At 44.4% G+C, this 20567-nt stretch overlaps 1 protein-coding gene across 2 annotated transcripts in view; it reads left to right on the top strand.

Annotated features, from left to right (window-relative positions):
* The window catches only part of ZBBX (zinc finger B-box domain containing), a 427325-nt gene that overhangs the window by 304721 nt on the left and 102037 nt on the right, over positions 1-20567 (top strand). For both annotated transcript variants that reach the window (XM_073626142.1, XM_073626141.1), the window contains exon 15: positions 8406-8497. In XM_073626142.1, coding sequence (XP_073482243.1) covers positions 8406-8497 — 92 coding nt within the window. The remainder of the gene's footprint in view (positions 1-8405; positions 8498-20567) is intronic.

Genomic DNA, 20567 nt, shown 5'->3' with positions numbered 1-20567 from the left:
GGTATTGCATCTCGCGCTCGCTGCAATAGGAAAAACAAATTTTCCTATTGCGGCGAGCGCGGGGCATACCAGGCCCTTAGGTCTGGTAAGGATTTTAAAGGAAAGCCCCTACGCCGAAAAGCCGGCGTGGGGTCCCCCCTAAAATCCATACCAGGCCCCGATCCGAGCACGCAGCCTGGCCGGTCAGGAAAGGGGGTGGGGATGAGCGAGCGCCCCCCCCCTCCTGAACCGTACCAGGCCGCATGCCCTCAACATGGGGGGTGGGTGCTTTGGGGGAGGGGGGCGCCCTGCGGGGCCCCCCACCCCAAAGCACCTTGTCCCCATGTTGATGAGGACAAGGGCCTCTTCCCGACAACCCTGGCCGTTGGTTGTCGGGGTCTGCGGGCGGGGGCTTATCGGAATCCGGGAGCCCCCTTTAATAAGAGGGCCCCCAGATCCCGCGCCCCCACCCTATGTGAATGAGTATGGGGTACATGGTACCCCTACCCATTCACCTAGGGAAAAAGTGTCAATAATAAAACACACTACACAGGTTTTTAAAATAATTTATTAAACAGCTCCGGGGGTCTTCCTCCGGCTTCGGGGGTTCCTCCGGTTCCTCTTCTCCCGGCGTCCGGTTGGTTCTTCTCCGCTCTCTTCTCCCGGTGTTCCAGTTCTTCGGCCGGCTCCTCTGCTGTCTTCAGGTAGCTCTCTTGCCAGCAGAGGTCCGGGCTTCTGGGCTTCTTCCCTCTTCTCTTCTCCAGATGTTGACACGACGCTCTCTCCGGCTGGACTGCTCCCTGAGGGCTCCGTTGTGACTTATATAGGCGGAGACACCGCCCCCTAATGATGTCACAGTCCCTGGGCATGCTGGGACTGTGACGTTTTAGGGGGCGTGGTCAACCAACCGGACGCCGGGAGAAGAGGAACCGGAGGAACCCCCGAAGCCGGAGGAAGACCCCCGGAGCTGTTTAATAAATTATTTTAAAAACCTGTGTAGTGTGTTTTATTATTGACACTTTTTCCCTAGGTGAATGGGTAGGGGTACCATGTACCCCATACTCATTCACATAGGGTGGGGGCGCGGGATCTGGGGGCCCTCTTATTAAAGGGGGCTCCCGGATTCCGATAAGCCCCCGCCCGCAGACCCCGACAACCAACGGCCAGGGTTGTCGGGAAGAGGCCCTTGTCCTCATCAACATGGGGACAAGGTGCTTTGGGGTGGGGGGCCCCGCAGGGCGCCCCCCTCCCCCAAAGCACCCAGCCCCCATGTTGAGGGCATGCGGCCTGGTACGGTTCAGGAGGGGGGGGGGCGCTCGCTCGTCCCCACCCCCTTTCCTGACCGGCCAGGCTGCGTGCTCGGATCGGGGTCTGGTATGGATTTTGGGGGGACCCCCACGCCGGTTTTTCGGCGTAGGGGGTTCCCCTTAAAGTTCCATACCAGACTTAAGGGCCTGCGACGGGGCTTGCAAGGTTTCAATCTCGCCAAAAAAAGCGGCGAGATTGAATTCCTTTTCTAGTCCCGTCGTACCCGAGTCACGTTCAAAATGAACGGACTTGTCCGTGTGTGGGCAAGTCCGTTCATTCTGAAAGTCCGCCGTAACTCCAGCGAAAGTCCGTCGGAAAGACGGGCGGACCTAGCCCGCCGGAAAAGTCCGGTCGTGTGTGGGCAAGTCCGTCCGTTTTAAAGTCCGGCGCACCTGGCGGACAAAGTCCGTCAGAAAGTGTGCCGGACCAAGTCCGCCGGAAAGTCCGACCGTGTGTACGCGGCATAAGAACACCATCCATACAGTCAAGCACGGAGGTGGAAACATTTTACTTTGGGACTGTTTCTCTGCCAAAGGTACAGGCTGATTTTGCCGCAATGAGCAGCCATTGGACAGGGCCATGTATTGTAAAATCTTGGATAAGAACCTGCTTCCCTCAGCCAGAACACTTCCAGGATGACAATGACCCAAAACATACCGCCAAGACAACAAAGGAGTGGCTCAAGAAAAAGCACATTAAGGTCATGGAGTGGCCTAGCCCGTCTCCAGGCCCTAATCCTATAGAAAATTTTATTGAGGGAGCTGAAACTTTGAGTTACCAAGCGACAACCAAGAAACCTTATGGATTTATAGTATAGAAGATCTGTGAAGAAGAGTGGACCAAAATCCCTCCTGATAACTGGTAACCAATTACAAGAAACGTCTTAGCTCTGTGCTGGCCAACAAGGGTTTCTCCAACAAGTACTAAGTCATGTTTTGCTTGGGGATCAGGTATGGACTGGCTATCGGGACTACCGGGAGATTCCCGGTGGGCTCATGGCTCAGTGGGCCAGTTTCAGAGACGGGAGGAGAGAGAGATACACAGCTCCAAATGTAGCATTAAAACAACTTTTATTCCACTTAAAGAACGTTACTGACAAAGTTAGTAGGGTGAAAGGCACTGAAACACTGTGCAAGAGTCCAGGCTTGTCATCAATTTGAATTAGGAGCCACCATCGGGAACCGATCGGGCCAGTAGATGCAGAGTGCATCGGTGTGTACTACTACTTCCTGGAGGCGGAGGAATGATGGCCTGAAGGATGCTTCACCTCCCACATCTTGCATCATTTCCGTATGATGACATCACGTCCACCCCATCATGCGTTCCACCGCTACCAGGAAGTAGTAGTACACACCAATGCTCTTCATCTACTGGCCCGATTGGTTCCCAGCCTTTCACCCTACTAACTTTGTCAGTAACGTTCTTTAAGTGGAATACAAGTTGTTTTAATGCTACATTTGGCGCTGTGTATCTCTCTCTCCTCCCCTGTCACATTGTGTGTTGGGGGGGTACAGAGCTTGGTTGGAGGTGCTCATCAAGTACTGTAGTAGCACTGCATCTGGTGACAAGTGACTTGGCAGGTGACAGGCGACGTGGCAAGTGATATGCTGCATCTGGTGGCAGGTGATGGTGGCAATTGACATGCAGCATCTAGTGGCAGGCGACGTGGCAAGTGACAAGCTGCATCTGGTGGCAGGCGATGGTGGCAAGTGACATGCGGCATCTGGTGGCAGGCGACGTGGCAAGTGACACACTGCATCTGGTGGCAGGCGATGGTGGCAAGTGACATGCAGCATCTGGTGGCAGGCAACATGGCAAGTGACATGCAGCATCTGGTGGCAGGCAACGTGGCAAGTGACAAGCTGCCTCTGCTGACAAGTGACGTGGCAAGTGATGTTTTGCATCTGGTGGCAGGTAACGTGGCAAGTGACATGCGGCATCTGGTGGCAGGCGATGTGGCAAGTGACACGCTGCATCTGGTGGCAGGCGATGTGGCAAGTGACATGCGGCATCTGGTGGCAGGCGACGTAGCAAGTGACAAGCTGCCTCTGCTGACAAGTGCTGTGGCAAGTGACAAGCTGCCTCTGCTGACAAGTGCCGTGGCAAGTGACACACTGCATCTGGTGGCAGGCGATGTGGCAAGTGATGTGGCAGGTGACACACTCAGGGCTCCCAGTGATTCTGCATTATGGTGAGTTGAACTATTTCATGTTATATTACAATGCAATAATAGAAATAATGCGCTTCAATCACCCTGACACCATATCAACCATGGTGCCGAGAAGATTGAAGCGCCAACACCAGGTGTTTGGAGTAAAGTGGGCCGGTCTGGATGAAGTCCAGGGCCAAATTTTTGTCCCAGTCCAGCCCTGTTGGGGATCAAATACTTATTTTACTCACTGCAACTCAATTTATAACATTTGTATCATGTGTTTTTTTTCTGGATATTTGGTTGATATTCTGTCTCTATCATTTAAAATACATCTATGATAAAAATCTTAGACTCTTCGTTTCTTTGTAAGTGGGCAAACTAACAAAATCTGCAGGGGATCAAATAATTTTCCCCACTGTACTTTTCTATCTATTTACTAATGCTAGCAGTATACGGATTAAAGATAGTCAATGTTGACTGAGAGTGTGAATTACTGCTTTCAGTGTCATGTTGCAGAGGTTGCTTGATGCAACAAATCTTTAGTTTTTAACCAAAAATGTTGAAACTGTTTAATTAGCCTGTTGTGCTTACTTACTAAGTAAGTGGTTCTCAACTCCCGTCTTCAGGGCCCACTAACAGGCCAGATTTTAAGTATTACCTTGGGGAGATGCAGACTAGAATACTGCAATCACTGAGCAGCAAATGATATCACCTGTGATGTATTTCAGTTATCTTGCAAACCTGGCCTGTTGGTGGGTCCTGAGGACCGGAGTTGAGAACCACTGTACTAAGTGGTTTCCAGGGGGAATTTTTGCACTTTCCACCCATCAATCTGGCACAACATCACCTCGCCTGTCTTCCCCATTGCTATTAGCCTCTCAATCATGGTGGTTTACACCCATACATGGTGCAATTGCTTCAGGATATAAACTCTCCCCATGGTCACTGGCACCCATACCAATACCCTTAGTCATGACTAAGCTCCGGGGGTGGAGTGAAACGTGTTGGGCATGTGGCCTGGTCGGAGTCGAGGCTGAGGTTGCTACTCCATTCATTGTAGCAGGATAGATGTGCGTCACCATAGATGTGCGATAGGGGTCACCCTTTCCTTCCTTGATATTCATAGACCCTGGGTTTTAGGCTGGTACCTTTTTAGGTGACTGGACACTGGCAAAGTTAATGAATATATGTGCCCTGGGCATCACCATATCCTCCATTTTTGCTAGTGTCCTAAGATGATGGACCTCCTCTCACTTATGGAGAAATCCCTCTTCTCTTAGCTAGTTTATTGTTTTACTTCAGATCCTTCAATCAACTCTTCCATCATCACTTCACTGTCTTCTAATACATCAATAAAATCAGTGTATCTGGTTCGGTGCAACCTTGGTGTAAAACTAGAGGTCGACCGATATATGGCCGATATTTGGCTTTTTTTACTTAATCGGCATCGGCCGATTGTGCTGATAAAAAAAGCCGATTATAACTTCAGCGGGACTTGCAAATGACTTCTGTAACAGAAGTCAATGCAAGTTTCCTGAAGTTATCTGTGGAGAGGATTCTCTCCTCCCTGGGCAGCCTGCCAAGTATGATAAGAAGAAACATTGTATCTCTTCAGATTCTTTTATCAATGAGCTGAACTCAGTGTGGAGGGGTTCTCAGTTTAACCATTTAAAGACTAAATCTTTTCTGACACTTGTTGCTTACAAGTAAAAATCCTGTATTTTCTGCTAGAAAATCACTTAGAACCCCCAAACATTATATATATATATATATATATATATATATATATATATATATATATATATATATATATATATATATTTTTAGCAGAGACCCTAGGGAATAAAATAGCGGTTGTTGCAATATTTTATGTCACACGGTAATTGCGCAGCGGTCTTTCAAACGCAATTTAAAAAAAAAAAAATACACTAATGAAATAAAAAAAAAATAAGCAGTAAAGTTAGCCCACTTTTTTTGTCCAAAAGTTTTGATTACCTGTTTTTGTGTATTTAATATTTAAGATATAGTTTTTTTTTTTTTAAATCTAAATTATACATACAAGTGAACTGATTGGAGGTTTGTTTTGTTTAATAAATGTTTAAATGTAAAAAAATTTCTGTATCACTTATTACTTAAGGTTGCTTTCACACTGCAGCGGACAGGCGTTGACGGTAAAACGCTCTCAGTTTCAGCAGCGCTTTACCGTCATTTTAGCGGCGCTATTCTGCTGCTAGCGGGGCGCTTATAACCCAGCTAGCGGCCGAGGAAGGGGTTAAATGCGCCCATGAAGCGCTGCTGCCGAAGCGCTTTGCAGGTGCTTCGGCAGCGGTGCGCATTCATTTCAATGGGCAGGAGTGGTGGAGAGGTATACACCACTCCAAAGATGCTGCTTGCAGGACTTTTTTTTTAACATCCTGCCATCGCATCACCTCAGTGTGAAAGCACTCGGGCTTTCACACTGAGACTGCAGGGGAGCCGTTTTACAGGCACTTTACAGGCGCTATTTTTAGCCCAAAAGCGCCTGAAAAACGCCCCAGTGTGAAAGGGGTCTAACTGTTAGATTTTATGAGATGAAGGGGGAAAAAAAAAAAAATCGGCCTAATATATCGGCCCAAAAAAATCGGCATCATATATCGGCCACCGGCCACCGTGATTTCTAAATATCGGCATCGGCATCAGCCAGAGAAAAACCCAAATCGGTCGACCTCTATGTAAAACCTTGGGAGCTGTACCTGGATCCCATCATGTGGATGGCCTGTAATGGTATTTCAGGTACTTGGTCCTGCTTGGGTGCTTACCTGAGCACTTGCTGCAATGCGTGTAGTTAGCCGCAGGGTGCTATTCGGGTCGAGGGCAGTGGTCTGTTCCTATGGAACCTAGACCCTAAAGAATAGGATGAATAACCCCATTGGGATTTGGTACCGAGAACAGGTTTAAATTTATTTGAACCTGTTTTGTCCAGGTACAGACACACCTACTCCCTGGGACAATAGATGTTGCAGGCCATTTTTGCAAATATGACTGTCCTTGAACAGCCTTTGGTTTATTTGAAAGAAGAAAGAAGTGAGGGGGTAGAATTTTGAACTGTATTTTGTACCCACTTGAAATCTCTGATTAAAGCCACATGTCTGAAATGTCTGTGACCCAGAGAGAGGCAAAATGTAACAGATGTCCCCCAGCTCTTAGGAGTGAAGACATCCCTTCAACGGGAAGAGTATTTTGGGAAATGTTTGCTGAGTTTTGTTACACAAGTCTTGTGCCAAAAGGAAGAGATAAACTTAAGTTTGGAAACAAAAGCCTGGGTAGGGCAATTAGGTGCTCTGTTTTGCAGAAGTGGAGGCTCCTGTGGAGGTTGGTTTTGGGATCTTCCACTGTGGAAGTAAAACCATTACTCCTGTGACAGCTTTTAGGATATGGTCAAGTGCCTCTTCTGGAAAAGGTATAAACTGAATGTGAGTAAATAAGCATGGAATAATACGTAAAGTGGATGCTCAAAATAGGCACCAAGCCTCCTTCTTTGAGGAAAACTAAAGAAATGATCACTTTAGTTGTCATCAAAGAAAAAAGATCAGCAGCCATTTTGTTTTAATCCATATCCTGGAAAAAAGCCAGGCAGTAGGAGAGTAAACATGGGGAATATTTTAAATGCATTGTAACATAACAATTTGTTAATGTGCTGTAACATGAAACAGTGCCCAATTGTCAAATCCAGCCCTGGTGGTTTTGTCTGGGCAGTGCAAGAATGTTGGAGCAGGAAGTCTAGGACATGGAGGATATTTCCAATGTCTAGAAGCAGTAGTAGAGCAGGCATAGGGCCCCTAGAAGCCTTGAGCTCTGGGCAGCCATGTGAATTGCCCCAATAGGAATGAGTTTCACATCATAAAAGGTAATTGCCCCATGCCACCAGTGTGCTGTAGTAAACCAGAGGGAGGGCACCATCAATTGAATTCAAACATAGACCACACATGTCCACAAGCTCACCTTTGGAAGGAAACATTCCTTATTATTCAGACATCAATGAGAAGGATTTTACCAGCCAATATTTCAGGACTGTGCAGGAAGGCAACACAGAAAGGGACCCGGCTCAATCCTGAAATGTTGCTTGGTAAAATAATTCTCACTGATGTGAGAGGCAAGACTTACTACTAAAATTATATACTTGGAAAATAATTTATGATCACCCAAATAGGGGATGGTCACTGACTCAATCCACAGTAGATAGATAAAGCGAGGCTGGCCAAATTTCTCTATCAATAAAATACTTATGCTCCATCATTGTTACATTTCTGTGTGATGGCTGCAGGCCCATGAAAGCAATTGAAATTGCAGCTGGAACCTTTCCTACACTCTTTAGTGCCACTGATATTGAATAAATATTTATGCATTTGACAATTGGTCAGAATAAGCATGTCTGAAAAAATCATTGAGAAACAAGATATGTGCTTGTTAAATGGTTTTATTAAATTTTCTAATCTTTTTTTCATTTTTAAACCAGCTACTTCCTTTAGAAGCACACGGTAACAATTGTTGTGTCAAAGAAGTCCATTTCCTTTTTTTTACTTTCGTGTAGTCAAATGAACCACAGGTAATAAACATTATATTTGAGAAAGTGAGCCAACGTAACTGTTACAAACACATTCTTTTTAATACACTAATTAGGGGAATTAGTTGTGCAGTGATGCAAACTGCTCTCTCTGTCTTTTTTTGTGTTTGACAGTAAGTACGGCAGAGCATCATTAATGTTCTGAACCAAAAAATAGAAGTTGCCAAATTTGTATTTGAAGTGTGAAAGTTTGTACATATTAATTGTTTTACCAATCTGCAAAATCCATTATTTTCATCCAGCACATTGCTCATGATAGACTGTGCTGTTGTCTGGGGAAAACACAAGTGTGGCAGGACAATTAAGCAGTTGACAGCTATGTATACTCTTTTAATGCATTCAATACAGATCATCTTCTTACAGCATCACATTCAGAAGACAGCAAATCAATGAAGTACAAAAGCTTTAAGGACAGCCAGAGCTCGGATGCAGCTTTAATGGTGAACGTGCCCCAGGTAAAATTACATAACATCTTTTCACTCTGTTTCTTCTCATATTTGTTGTAAATATGATGCTTGTAACAAAAATGTTTTGTGGAGGAATTGGAGATGCTGGTATTTTGTATTGTTTGATCGTTCTGCAGTGCACAGCTTGTTACAGGAACAATTCAAGTGGAACTAAGCACAGACATAGACTTATGCATTAAAATGAAAGTGATAAATGGGTATTATGTGCTGATTCCTTGTCCATTCATTGCACTTTCAAACTTTACTGGCAGGGTGCTGCCTTAATTATATACACCAGATAGGGCAATTCTATGTGCATATATTAGCAGCTAAACATATTTTTCCCTAATGTAAGCTTTTAACATATTTTTTATTGAATGATACAAGATAATACAAGTATATATAAATATAAATAATACAAGAATGCATAAAGATATACTCTAGTTTTACATTGCTTCTAACAGGATGGTGAGCTTTTTGTGAGACTTTTTGTTCTTTTCATACACAGTAGTGTACCATAGATTATATCTGCTCATAAACCTATTACTGTCCAATTCTGTCCAAGCCCTATACTCCATGTCCAGCTTTACATATCAGAGACTATTTCTAAGGCTCTGTTCACAACTAGGCATTTTTGGGTGTTTTTCTGCTGTAAGCCTCAGCTCTGAAAATGCCCAACAAGACAAATCCCATTCATTTCAATAGATGCCTGAAGCAAAACGCCTGTCACTCAAAAAAGTAAAGGAGCTTCTTTTTTGGCAGATTACAGGCTTTTCTGCTTTTTATATTGGTGACCGTTTGACTGTACAAAATCGTGGCAAAAATCGTGCGACTTTCTGCCTGAAAACAGTACGCTCAGGTTTGAATGTAGCCTAAGGGTGCAACTTGATACTTAGCAGCTTTAAAAATAAGTAAAATTGTCATAAACAATATTTCTCACTAAGAAAAAAAATGATAAGGACAATTTCTATACAAATTTTTACTACATTTTAGGGTGTAAAATAAGCTTGTAAAAAGTATTTATAGATGGATGATAACCATAGGTTATAAATCCATTACCTTTTTTTATATTAAAACATTTCCTGATAATTTTTCACTACTCCAAACAAAGCATTATCTTATTTAGTGGAGAAACAGAAGTGAATTTTTTCATTAACATGTCTATCTTTTTCCATTATCGAGCTGCTAACTGTTCACAGATATTGTAGTTGTTTGGCATCTTTACTCAAGCGATTGTGGCTAGTTTGTTTTAGGAAGCTTGTTGAGCTACTCATTTTGAACAAGCAGGAATATGAAAGTGTCCAAAAATTCAGTGCTAGACTATAGTGTTAAATTGCATTCAAATTAGACATTAGTTTTGTATGAATCGAAAATTCGTACATTCGGAAGCATCCAAAATACAAATTACTATGCTTGCGAATTTTATACGAAATTTTGTTGACGAATTTCGGATCCAAATTCTGTTACAACGGACACCCTTTAAAAGTCTATGGGAGAAATCAAAAGTGCTAATTTTAAAAGTTAATATGCAAGTTATTGTCATAAAAATGGATGGATATTAGGGGGAACTCCATGCCAAAATTTAAAAAAAAAATGGCACGGGGTTCCCCCCAAAAATCGGGATTTTAAGGGGAACTCCGTGCCAAAATTTAAAAAAAAAATGGCGTGGGGTTCCCCCAAAAATCCACACCAGACCCTTATCCGAGCACGCAACCTGGCAGGCCGCAGGAAAAGAGGTGGGGACGAGAGAGTGCCCCCCCTCCTGAACCGTACCAGGCCACATGCCCTCAACATGGGGAGGATGTCCCCATGTTGATGGGGACAAGGGCCTCATCCCCACAACCCTTGCCCGGTGGTTGTGGGGGTCTGGGGCGGGGGGATTATCGGAATCTGGAAGCCCCCTTTAACAAAGGGGACACCCAGATCCCGGCCCCCCCTATGTGAATTGGTAAGGGGTACATTGTACCCCTACCATTTCACAAAAAGTGTCAAAATGTAAAAAAAAACACAGGAGACAGCTTGGGAAAAGTCCTTTATTAAAAATAAAAAATAAAAGAGGAATCCTGCATTGCATCAGAGGGAGGTGGGGTCAACCGTACATGTCACTGGGAAACCCCGGCGCTTTCCCTTGTCAGAGGTCGGGGTCATGTGATGGGTGGCCTGCCCTCAGCTACATAAGAGCTGTCATTGGCTGGGTGCCTCCGGGGGAGGCAGGATCCTGTGCGTATTCTTCACTGGAGTCGCTGGAGATCATCCATCGCTGGAGATCGAGAATTGGATTACATCGCTGGAGTAGGAGCATGGATTTATTGGATTACATCTCTGGAATCTTTTTTATTTTTTATTTTTTTACTTTTAATTAAGGACTTGTCCCAAGCCGTCTCCTGTGGTTTTTTAACATTCTGAAACTTTCTTTTTGTGAAATGGTAGGGGTACAATGTACCCCTTACCAATTCACATAGGGGGGGCGGGAATTGGGTGTCCCCTTTGTTAAAGGGGGCTTCCAGATTCCGATAAGCCCCCCACCCGCAGACCCCCACAACCACCAGGCAAGGGTTTTGGGGATGAGGCCCTTGTCCCCATCAACATGGGGACATCTTCTCCATGTTGAGGGCATGTGGCCTGGTACGGTTCAGGAGGGGGAGGGGCGCTCTCTTGTCCCCCCTCTTTTCCTGCGGCCTGCCAGGTTGCATGCTCGGATAAGGGTGTGGTGTGGATTTATGGGGGAAACCTTTTTTTAAAAAATTTTGGCACGGAGTTCCCCTTAAAATCCATACCAGACCTCAATGGTCTGGTATGGATTTTTGGGGGGAACCCCACGCCATTTTTTTTACATTTTGGCACAGAGTTCCCCTTAATATCCATACCAGACCTTAAGGGCCTTGTAATGGAATTTTGGGGGACCCCCACGCATTTTTAATTTTTTTTATTTTTTAATGACTTTTATGTGTATTGTCGGGACCGACAATTCATTAACCACTTAAGGACCGCCTCACGCCGATGTACGTCGGCAAGGCGGCACGGGCAGGCAAAATCACGTACATGTACGTGATTTGCCTCCCGCGGGTGGGGGGTCCGATCGGACCCCCCCCCGCCGCCCAAGGCGGTCCCGTTTGGTCCCCCGGTGATCGGAGATGAGGGGGAGGCCATCCGTTCGTGGCCCCCCCCTCGCGATCGCCGCCGGCCAATCAGATCACTTCCTTTGCTGCTGTATGCTAAACAGCAGCAAAGGAAATGATGTCATCTCTCCTCGGCTCGGTATTCCGTTGCAGCGCCGAGGAGAGAAGACATCAATGTGAGTGCACCAACACTACACAACACAGTAGAACATGCCAGGCATACAAAACACCCCGATTCCCCCCCCCCGATCGCCCCCCCGATCCCCCCCCCAATCACCCCCCCCCCTCCCTGTCACAAACTGACACCAGCAGTTTTTTGTTTTTTTTTTCTGATTACTGCATTGGTGTCAGTTTGTGACAGTTACAGTGTTGGAACAGTGAGTATTACCCCCCTTTAGGTCTAGGATACCCCCCTAACCCCCCCTAATAAAGTTTTAACCCCTTGATCACCCCCTGTCACCAGTGTTGCTAAGCGATCATTTTTCTGATCGCTGTATTAGTGTCGCTGGTGACGCTAGTTAGTGAGGTAAATATTTAGGTTCGCCGTCAGCGTTTTATAGCGACAGGGACCCCCATATACTATCTAATAAATGTTTTAACCCCTTGATTGCCCCCTAGTTAACCCTTTCACCACTGATCACCGTATAACCGTTACGGGTGACGCTGGTTAGTTCGTTTATTTTTTATAGTGTCAGGGAACCCGCCGTTTATTACCGAATAAAGGTTTAGCCCCCCGATCGCCCGGCGGTGATATGCGTCACCCCAGGCAGCGTCAGATTAGCGCCAGTACCGCTAACACCCACGCACGCAGCATGCGCCTCCCTTAGTGGTATAGTATCTGACTGGATCAATATCTGATCCGATCAGATCTATACTAGCGTCCCCAGCAGTTTAGGGTTCCCAAAAACGCAGTGTTAGCGGGATCAGCCCAGATACCTGCTAGCACCTGCGTTTTGCCCCTCCGCCCAGCCCACCCAAGTGCAGTATCGATCGATCACTGTCACTTACAAGGCACTAAACGCATAACTGCAGCGTTCGCAGAGTCAGGCCTGATCCCTGCGATCGCTAACAGTTTTTTTGGTAGCGTTTTGGTGAACTAGCAAGCACCAGCCCCAGGCAGCGTCAGGTTAGCGCCAGTACCGCTAACACCCACGCACACACCATACACCTCCCTTAGTGGTATAGTATCTGATCGGATCAATATCTGATCCGATCAGATCTATACTAGCGTCTCCAGCAGTTTAGGGTTCCCAAAAACGCAGTGTTAGCGGGATCAGCCCAGATACCTGCTAGCACCTGCGTTTTGCCCCTCCGCCCAGCCCAGCCCAGCCCACCCAAGTGCAGTATCGATCGATCACTGTCACTTACAAAACACTAAACGCATAACTGCAGCGTTCGCAGAGTCAGGCCTGATCCCTGCGATCGCTAACAGTTTTTTTGTAGCGTTTTGGTGAACTGGCAAGCACCAGTGGCCTAGTACACCCCGGTCGTAGTCAAACCAGCACTGCAGTAACACTTGGTGACGTGGCGAGTCCCATAAGTGCAGTTCAAGCTGGTGAGGTGGCAAGCACAAGTAGTGTCCCGCTGCCACCAAGAAGACAAACACAGGCCCGTCGTGCCCATAGTGCCCTTCCTGCTGCATTCGCCAATCCTAATTGGGAACCCACCACTTCTGCAGCGCCCGTACTTCCCCCATTCACATCCCCAACCAAATGCAGTCGGCTGCATGAGAGGCATTTTCTTTATGTCCTCCCGAGTACCCCTACCCAACGAACCCCCCCAAAAAAGATGTCGTGTCTGCAGCAAGCGCGGATATAGGCGTGACACCCGCTATCATTGTCCCTCCTGTCCTGACAATCCTGTTCTTTGCTACCATTCACTAGTTGAGTATTAGCGTAGGGTACAGCATTGCACAGACTAGGCACACTTTCACAGGGTCTCCCAAGATGCCATCGCATTTTGAGAGACCCGAACCTGGAACCGGTTACCGTTATAAAAGTTAGTTACAAAAAAAGTGTAAAAAAAAAAATATATATAAAATAAAAAAAAAATTGTTGTCGTTTTATTGTTCTCTCTCTCTATTCTCTCTCTCTATTGTTCTGCTCTTTTTTACTGTATTCTATTCTGCAATGTTTTATTGTTATTATGTTTTATCATGTTTGTTTTTCAGGTATGTAATTATTTATACTACCGTTTACTGTGCTTTATTGTTAACCATTTTTTTGTCTTCAGGTACGCCATTCACGACTTTGAGTGGTTATACCAGAATGATGCCTGCAGGTTTAGGTATCATCTTGGTATCATTCTTTTCAGCCAGCGGTCGGCTTTCATGTAAAAGCAATCCTAGCGGCTAATTACCCTCTAGACTGCCTTTACAAGCCGTGGGAGGGAATGCCCCCCCCCCCCCACCGTCTTCCGTGTTTTTCTCTGGCTCTCCTGTCTCAACAGGGAACCTGAGAATGCAGCCGGTGATTCAGCCAGCTGACCATAGAGCTGATCAGAGACCAGAGTGGCTCCAAACATCTCTATGGCCTAAGAAACTGGAAGCTACGAGCATTTTATCACTTAGATTTCGCCGGATGTAAATAGCGCCATTGGGAAATTGGGGAAGCATTTTATCACACCGATCTTGGTGTGGTCAGATGCTTTGAGGGCAGAGGAGAGATCTAGGGTCTAATAGACCCCAATTTTTTCAAAAAAGAGTACCTGTCACTACCTATTGCTATCATAGGGGATATTTACATTCCCCGAGATAACAATAAAAATGATAAAAAAAAAAAAAAAATGAAAGGAACAGTTTAAAAATAAGATAAAAAAGCAAAAAAATAATAAAGAAAAAAAAAAAAAAAAAAAAAAAGCACCCCTGTCGCCCCCTGCTCTTGCGCTAAGGCGAACGCAAGCGGCGGTCTGTCGTCAAACGTAAACAGCAATTGCACCATGCATGTGAGGTATCACCGCGAAGGTCAGATCGAGGGCAGTAATTTTAGCAGTAGACCTCCTCTGTAAATCTAAAGTGGTAACCTGTAAAGGCTTTTAAAGGCTTTTAAAAATGTATTTATTTTGTTGCCACTGCACGTTTGTGCGCAATTGTAAAGCATGTCATGTTTGGTATCCATGTACTCGGCCTAAGATCATCTTTTTTATTTCATGAAACATTTGGGCAATATAGTGTGTTTTAGTGCATTAAAATTTAAAAAAGTGAGTTTTTTCCCCAAAAAATGCGTTTGAAAAATCGCTGCGCAAATACTGTGCGAAAAAAAAAAATGAAACACCCACCATTTTAATCTGTAGGGCATTTGCTTTAAAAAAATATATAATGTTTGGGGGTTCAAAGTTATTTTCTTGCAAAAAAAAATAACTTTTTCATGTAAACAATAAGTGTCAGAAAGGGCTTTGTCTTCAAGTGGTTAGAAGAGTGGGTGATGTGTGCCATACGCTTCTAAATGTTGTGCATAAAATGCCAGGACAGTTCAAAACCCCCCCAAATGACCCCATTTTGGAAAGTAGACACCCCAAGCTATTTGCTGAGAGGCATGTCGAGTCCATGGAATATTTTATATTGCGACACAAGTTGCGGGAAAGAGACAAATTTTTTTTTTTTTTTTTGCACAAAGTTGTCACTAAATGATATATTGCTCAAACATGCCATGGGAATATGTGAAATTACACCCCAAAATACATTCTGCTGCTTCTCCTGAGTACGGGGATACCACATGTGTGAGACTTTTTGGGAGCCTAGCCGCGTACGGGACCCCGAAAACCAAGCACCGCCTTCAGGCTTTCTAAGGGCGTGAATTTTTGATTTCACTCTTCACTGCCTATCACAGTTTCGGAGGCCATGGAAAGCCCAGGTGGCACAAAACCCCCCCAAATGACCCCATTTTGGAAAGTAGACACCCAAAGCTATTTGCTGAGAGGTATAGTGAGTATTTTGCAGACCTCACTTTTTGTCACAAAGTTTTGAAATTTGAAAAAAGAAAAAAAAAAAATGTTTTTTCTTGTCTTTCTTCATTTTCAAAAACAAATGAGAGCTGCAAAATACTCACCATGCCTCTCAGCAAATAGCTTGGGGTGTCTACTTTCCAAAATGGGGTCATTTGGGGGGGTTTTGTGCCACCTGGGCATTCCATGGCCTCCGAAACGGTGATAGGCAGTGAAGAGTAAAATCAAAAATTCACGCCCTTAGAAATCCTGAAGGCGGTGATTGGTTTTCGGGGGCCCCGTACGCGGCTAGGCTCCCAAAAAGTCCCACACATGTGGTATCCCCATACTCAGGAGAAGCAGCTAAATGTATTTTGGGGTGCAATTCCACATATGCCCATGGCCTGTGTGAGCAATATATCATTTAGTGACAACTTTGTGCAAAAAAAAAAAAAAAAAAAGTGTCACATTCCCGCAACTTGTGTCAAAATATAAAATATTCCATGGACTCAATATGCCTCTCAGCAAATAGCTTGGGGTGTCTACTTTCCAAAATGGGGTCATTTGGGGGGGGTTTGTGCCACCTGGGCATTTTATGGCCTCCGAAACTGTGATAGGCAGTGAAGAGTGAAATCAAAAATTTACACCCTTAGAAATCCTGAAGGCGGTGATTGGTTTTCGGGGTCCCGTACGCGCCTAGGCTCCCAAAAAGTCCCACACATGTGGTATCCCCGTACTCAGGAGAAGCAGCTGAATGTATTTTGGGGTGCAATTCCACATAGGCCCATGGCCTGTGTGAGCAATATATCATTTAGTGACAACTTTTTGTAAATATTTTTTTTTTTTTTTTTGTCATTATTCAATCACTTGGGACAAAAAAAATAAATATTCAATGGGTTCAACATGCCTATCAGCAATTTCCTTGGGGTGTCTACTTTCCAAAATGGGGTCATTTGTGGGGGTTTTGTACTGCCCTGCCATTTTAGAACCTCAAGAAATGACATAGGCAGTCATAAACTAAAAGCTGTGTAAATTCCAGAAAATGTACCCTAGTTTGTAGACGCTATAACTTTTGCGCAAACCAATAAATATACGCTTATTGACATTTTTTTTACCAAAGACATGTGGCCGAATACATTTTGGCCTAAATGTATGACTAAAATTGAGTTTATTGGATTTTTTTTATAACAAAAAGTAGAAAATATCATTTTTTTTCAAAATTTTCGGTCTTTTTCCGTTTGTAGCGCAAAAAATAAAAACTGCAGAGGTGATCAAATACCATCAAAAGAAAGCTCTATTTGTGGGAAGAAAAGGACGCAAATTTCGTTTGGGTACAGCATTGCATGATCGCGCAATTAAAAGTTAAAGCGACGCAGTGCCAAATTGGAAAAAGACCTCTGGTCCTTAGGCAGCATAATGGTCCGGGGCTCAAGTGGTTAATAACCGGCACTAGCGCTAGCACTTTTAAATTACATTTTTTCCTTTAGAAATGTCATTTTGCTCTCGGACTGTTATAAACACAGGAAACATGGGCTACTTTACAGGCATACTATAGACACCCCCCAGGTACGAAATTTAAAGGAATATTTCACTTTTATTGTTTCACTTTAAGAATTATTAAAATCACTGCTCCCGAAAAAACGGACGTTTTTAAAACTTTTGTTTGCATTCATACATGTCCCCTGGGGCAGGACCCGAGTCCCCAAACACTTTTTATGACAATAGCTTGCGTATTAACCTTTAAAATTAGCACTTTTGATTTCTCCCATAGACTTTTAAAGGGTGTTCCGCGGCTTTCGAATTTGGTATTTTTTGCTTTTTAAATTCATTATAACGAACATTCGTAATTGTTACGAAAAGTTAACGAACCTAACGAAAATTCGTATTTCATACGAATACAAATTGAATTTTGGACACAAATTACTAATTAATTCTAATACGAAATGGAATGAAATGAATTTATTGATATCGCACATGTCTAATTCAGATTACATATAATGGCCATAAAAGTCCATAAAACGAAGATGAAAGCCCCACACCAGCTTCAGTGTGATAGAAATTGCACACAACACCACAGTGTTTCCAGCAAGTCTCTTTACCAGAAGAGTTGGACCCTCAAATTATAGAATGGTCAAATGAGCATGTGAGATACAGTAGATGGATTCCACGACTCGGCACCGAGCATCAAGCAGAGTGGCTTACATCAGACATCAATGGGCTGTACATGTAGATTCAAACAGGCAGCTCCACGAAGATAAGAGTGTGCCAACCTCCTAATGATTTAGGGCTCATGGGTTAAGGATGAGTGTAAAGAAAAGCTCCCCTCCTTGAATGTTTTTATCAAGTTCAGTTGGCCCGCCAGGATTCTCTTTATAGAATATAGTATGAGTGAATAAACCACATGTTTGTCGAGGAAGAACCTCATTAAACATTCATTATCCAGTAGCTCAACCACAAGGAAAGAAAAGAACCATCCTTTTCTTTACACTCATCCTCAACCCATGAGCCCTAAGTACCTTCATGGAGCTGCCTGTTTGAATCTACATGTACAGCCCATCCATGTCTGATGTAAGCCGCTCTGCTTGATGCTTGGTGCTGAGTCATGGAATCCATTTATTTCACATGCTCATTTGACCACTCTATAATTTAAGGGTCCAACTTTTCTGGTAAGGAGACTTGCTGGAAACCGTGTGGTGTTTATTGCCATTATATGTAATCTGAATGCAATTTAACGCTATAGACTAGCGCTGCATTTCTGGAATTTTATATTTTCTTAATGTGGTTGTAAACCCTTACATACCACTTCACCTACAGGTAAGCCTATAATAAAGCTTACCTGTAGGTACTGGAAATATCTCCTAAACCTGCATGGTTTAAGAGATATTTGCCATATACGCCTGTGATGACGTCATCGGCGCATGCACACTAAAGAGAGAGCACGATTGCGCCGTTTCTACAGGGCCCATGCCGTGACTGTTGGCTTCCGGGCGTATGCGCGGGAGTGACGTTGCGCGACTCCGGCAAGTCACAGAGGGGAGGGGGAGATGGACACGGCCACCTGCGGGGACATTGGCGACATTGCTGGCTTCGTTTGAAGGTAAGTGGCACATAATAGGCTAGTAGGTAATGTGAGTGAGGTCCAGACAAGCTAAAATTGTTTTTAAAGAGAGAATAGTGCCCTAGGGCAAATATGTCAGAAAAGCACAGTGAGGTTTGATCCAAAAATTTGGGTCTTAAGACCAGGTGTAAGAGGAGGAACAAAAAGCTATACCTGAAGCACAATATGTAGCAGAGTTAAGGAGAGGTAGAGTATTTTCTGACTCGGGGAACTGGCCAAAGATGCAGGAAGACAAGTAAGACATTGAGCACAAAAAGCAAAGGCTGGTTAAGGATTGTATTAATAGAAAACACAATAGGAATAGGACAGGCAGAATACAACAGCAGGAACTCAGAACTATGTGCACCATTAGTATCTCTAACTGCATGCTACAGTGGTGAGCCAGAGTATTGAATGAGCTGCATTTAAAAAAAAACTGAGCTAATTAGAACATACTGTATGCTGTTGCACGTTGACATGCCCAGTGTTCCTGAGGGTATAAATGGATCTCTGGTGCACGTGCTGAAATACAGGAAGATGGCCTTGAGTGTGGGAGCTCGCAACTGAGGCCACAACAGGAGAAACAGCAGGAGTTGGAGCAACTTATGAGCAGCAAAGCCCAGAGAAGGCAGTAGAAGTAGTGAAAGCAGTAAAGGTCCCAGCAACACTAGAGGATGCAGCAGAGTAGAATGTGCCAACAGAAAATGCTTGGATAATGAGCAGCCAACAGTGTGATTAAAACCAATGGATGATCACTGAACAGACAAGTGGCTAAGAGGTAGCCAATTATTAGAGGATCACCAGGAAGGATGTTCCAAAATGTCACAGCTACCATAATTCTTAAACAAGAATCCAATAAATCCAAACAATTCCAGGAGCTTTAGGATATGTATTTGAAGTAACAAGTGGAACTACATTTCTGTTGGGAAATGTTCAGTCTGTTTTGCTGTGAGATTAAAGTGATTTTAAACCTCTGACATGAAATATGAACAAAACATATCCCTCTATGGTGTGCACATGTCTCAATCCAGAACACTAATGCACTGTACACACGATCGGGCATTCCGACAACAAAATCCATGGATTTTTTCCGACAGATGTTGGCTTAAACTTGTCTTGCATACACACGGTCACACAAATCTTGTCGGAGATTTCGAACGTCAAGAACGCGGTGACGTACGATGAGCCGAGAAACATTAAGTTCAATAGCCAGTGTGGCTCTTCTGCTTGATTCCGAGCATGCGTGGAACTTTGTGCGTTGGAACTGTGTACACACGATCGGAATTTACGATTTTGTTGTCGGAAAATTTGAGATCCAGATCTCAAATTTTGTGTGACGGAAAATCCGATGAAAAATGTCGGATGGAGCCTACACACGGTCGGAATTTCCGACAACAAGCTCCCATTGAACATTTTCCATCGGAAAATCCGGCCGTGTGCACGGGGCATAAGTGTCCTTTCTGTCTGTTGTTCCTCTGCTATCTGCATGAATCACTTCTGATATGTTGTCCTGACATCAAGAGCTAAAAAAGTGGCAGGGGAGGAAGCTCCAGCACACAGCCTGTAATTGACAACCTCAGCTCTGTTCCTGTGTGCTGGGTGAAGGGGACTGTGCCCCTTCCCTTGAATCAGCTCTCAGAGCTCCCCTCACTGAGCTCTGCCGAATGTAACTCCACACCCCCTGCTTTCTAAAAGCTCAGACAAGCTGTATTTCTGCACTTTGGACAGATTAAGAGAACAAAGAGCTGCAGACAAACAGGTACAACTTATGTAGGAGGATTTGTTTTATCTCTGTGTATCACCTGAGGCCAGTCACTTCACTGGGTATATGTAAGGGTTTACAACCACTTTACAACCGCTTTAATGCACATTCACATGAATCTCTAACATACTTTTAAGGAATGAGTTTATTTTACCTTGGTAATAAGGACTGCCTTGAAAA

Source organism: Aquarana catesbeiana, linkage group LG04 (assembly GCF_042186555.1).
Source record: "Aquarana catesbeiana isolate 2022-GZ linkage group LG04, ASM4218655v1, whole genome shotgun sequence".
NCBI classification, from domain to species: Eukaryota; Metazoa; Chordata; class Amphibia; order Anura; family Ranidae; genus Aquarana; species Aquarana catesbeiana.
The sequence above is the reverse complement of the archived record's forward strand: the minus strand, read 5'-3'. Positions and strand labels throughout refer to the sequence as shown.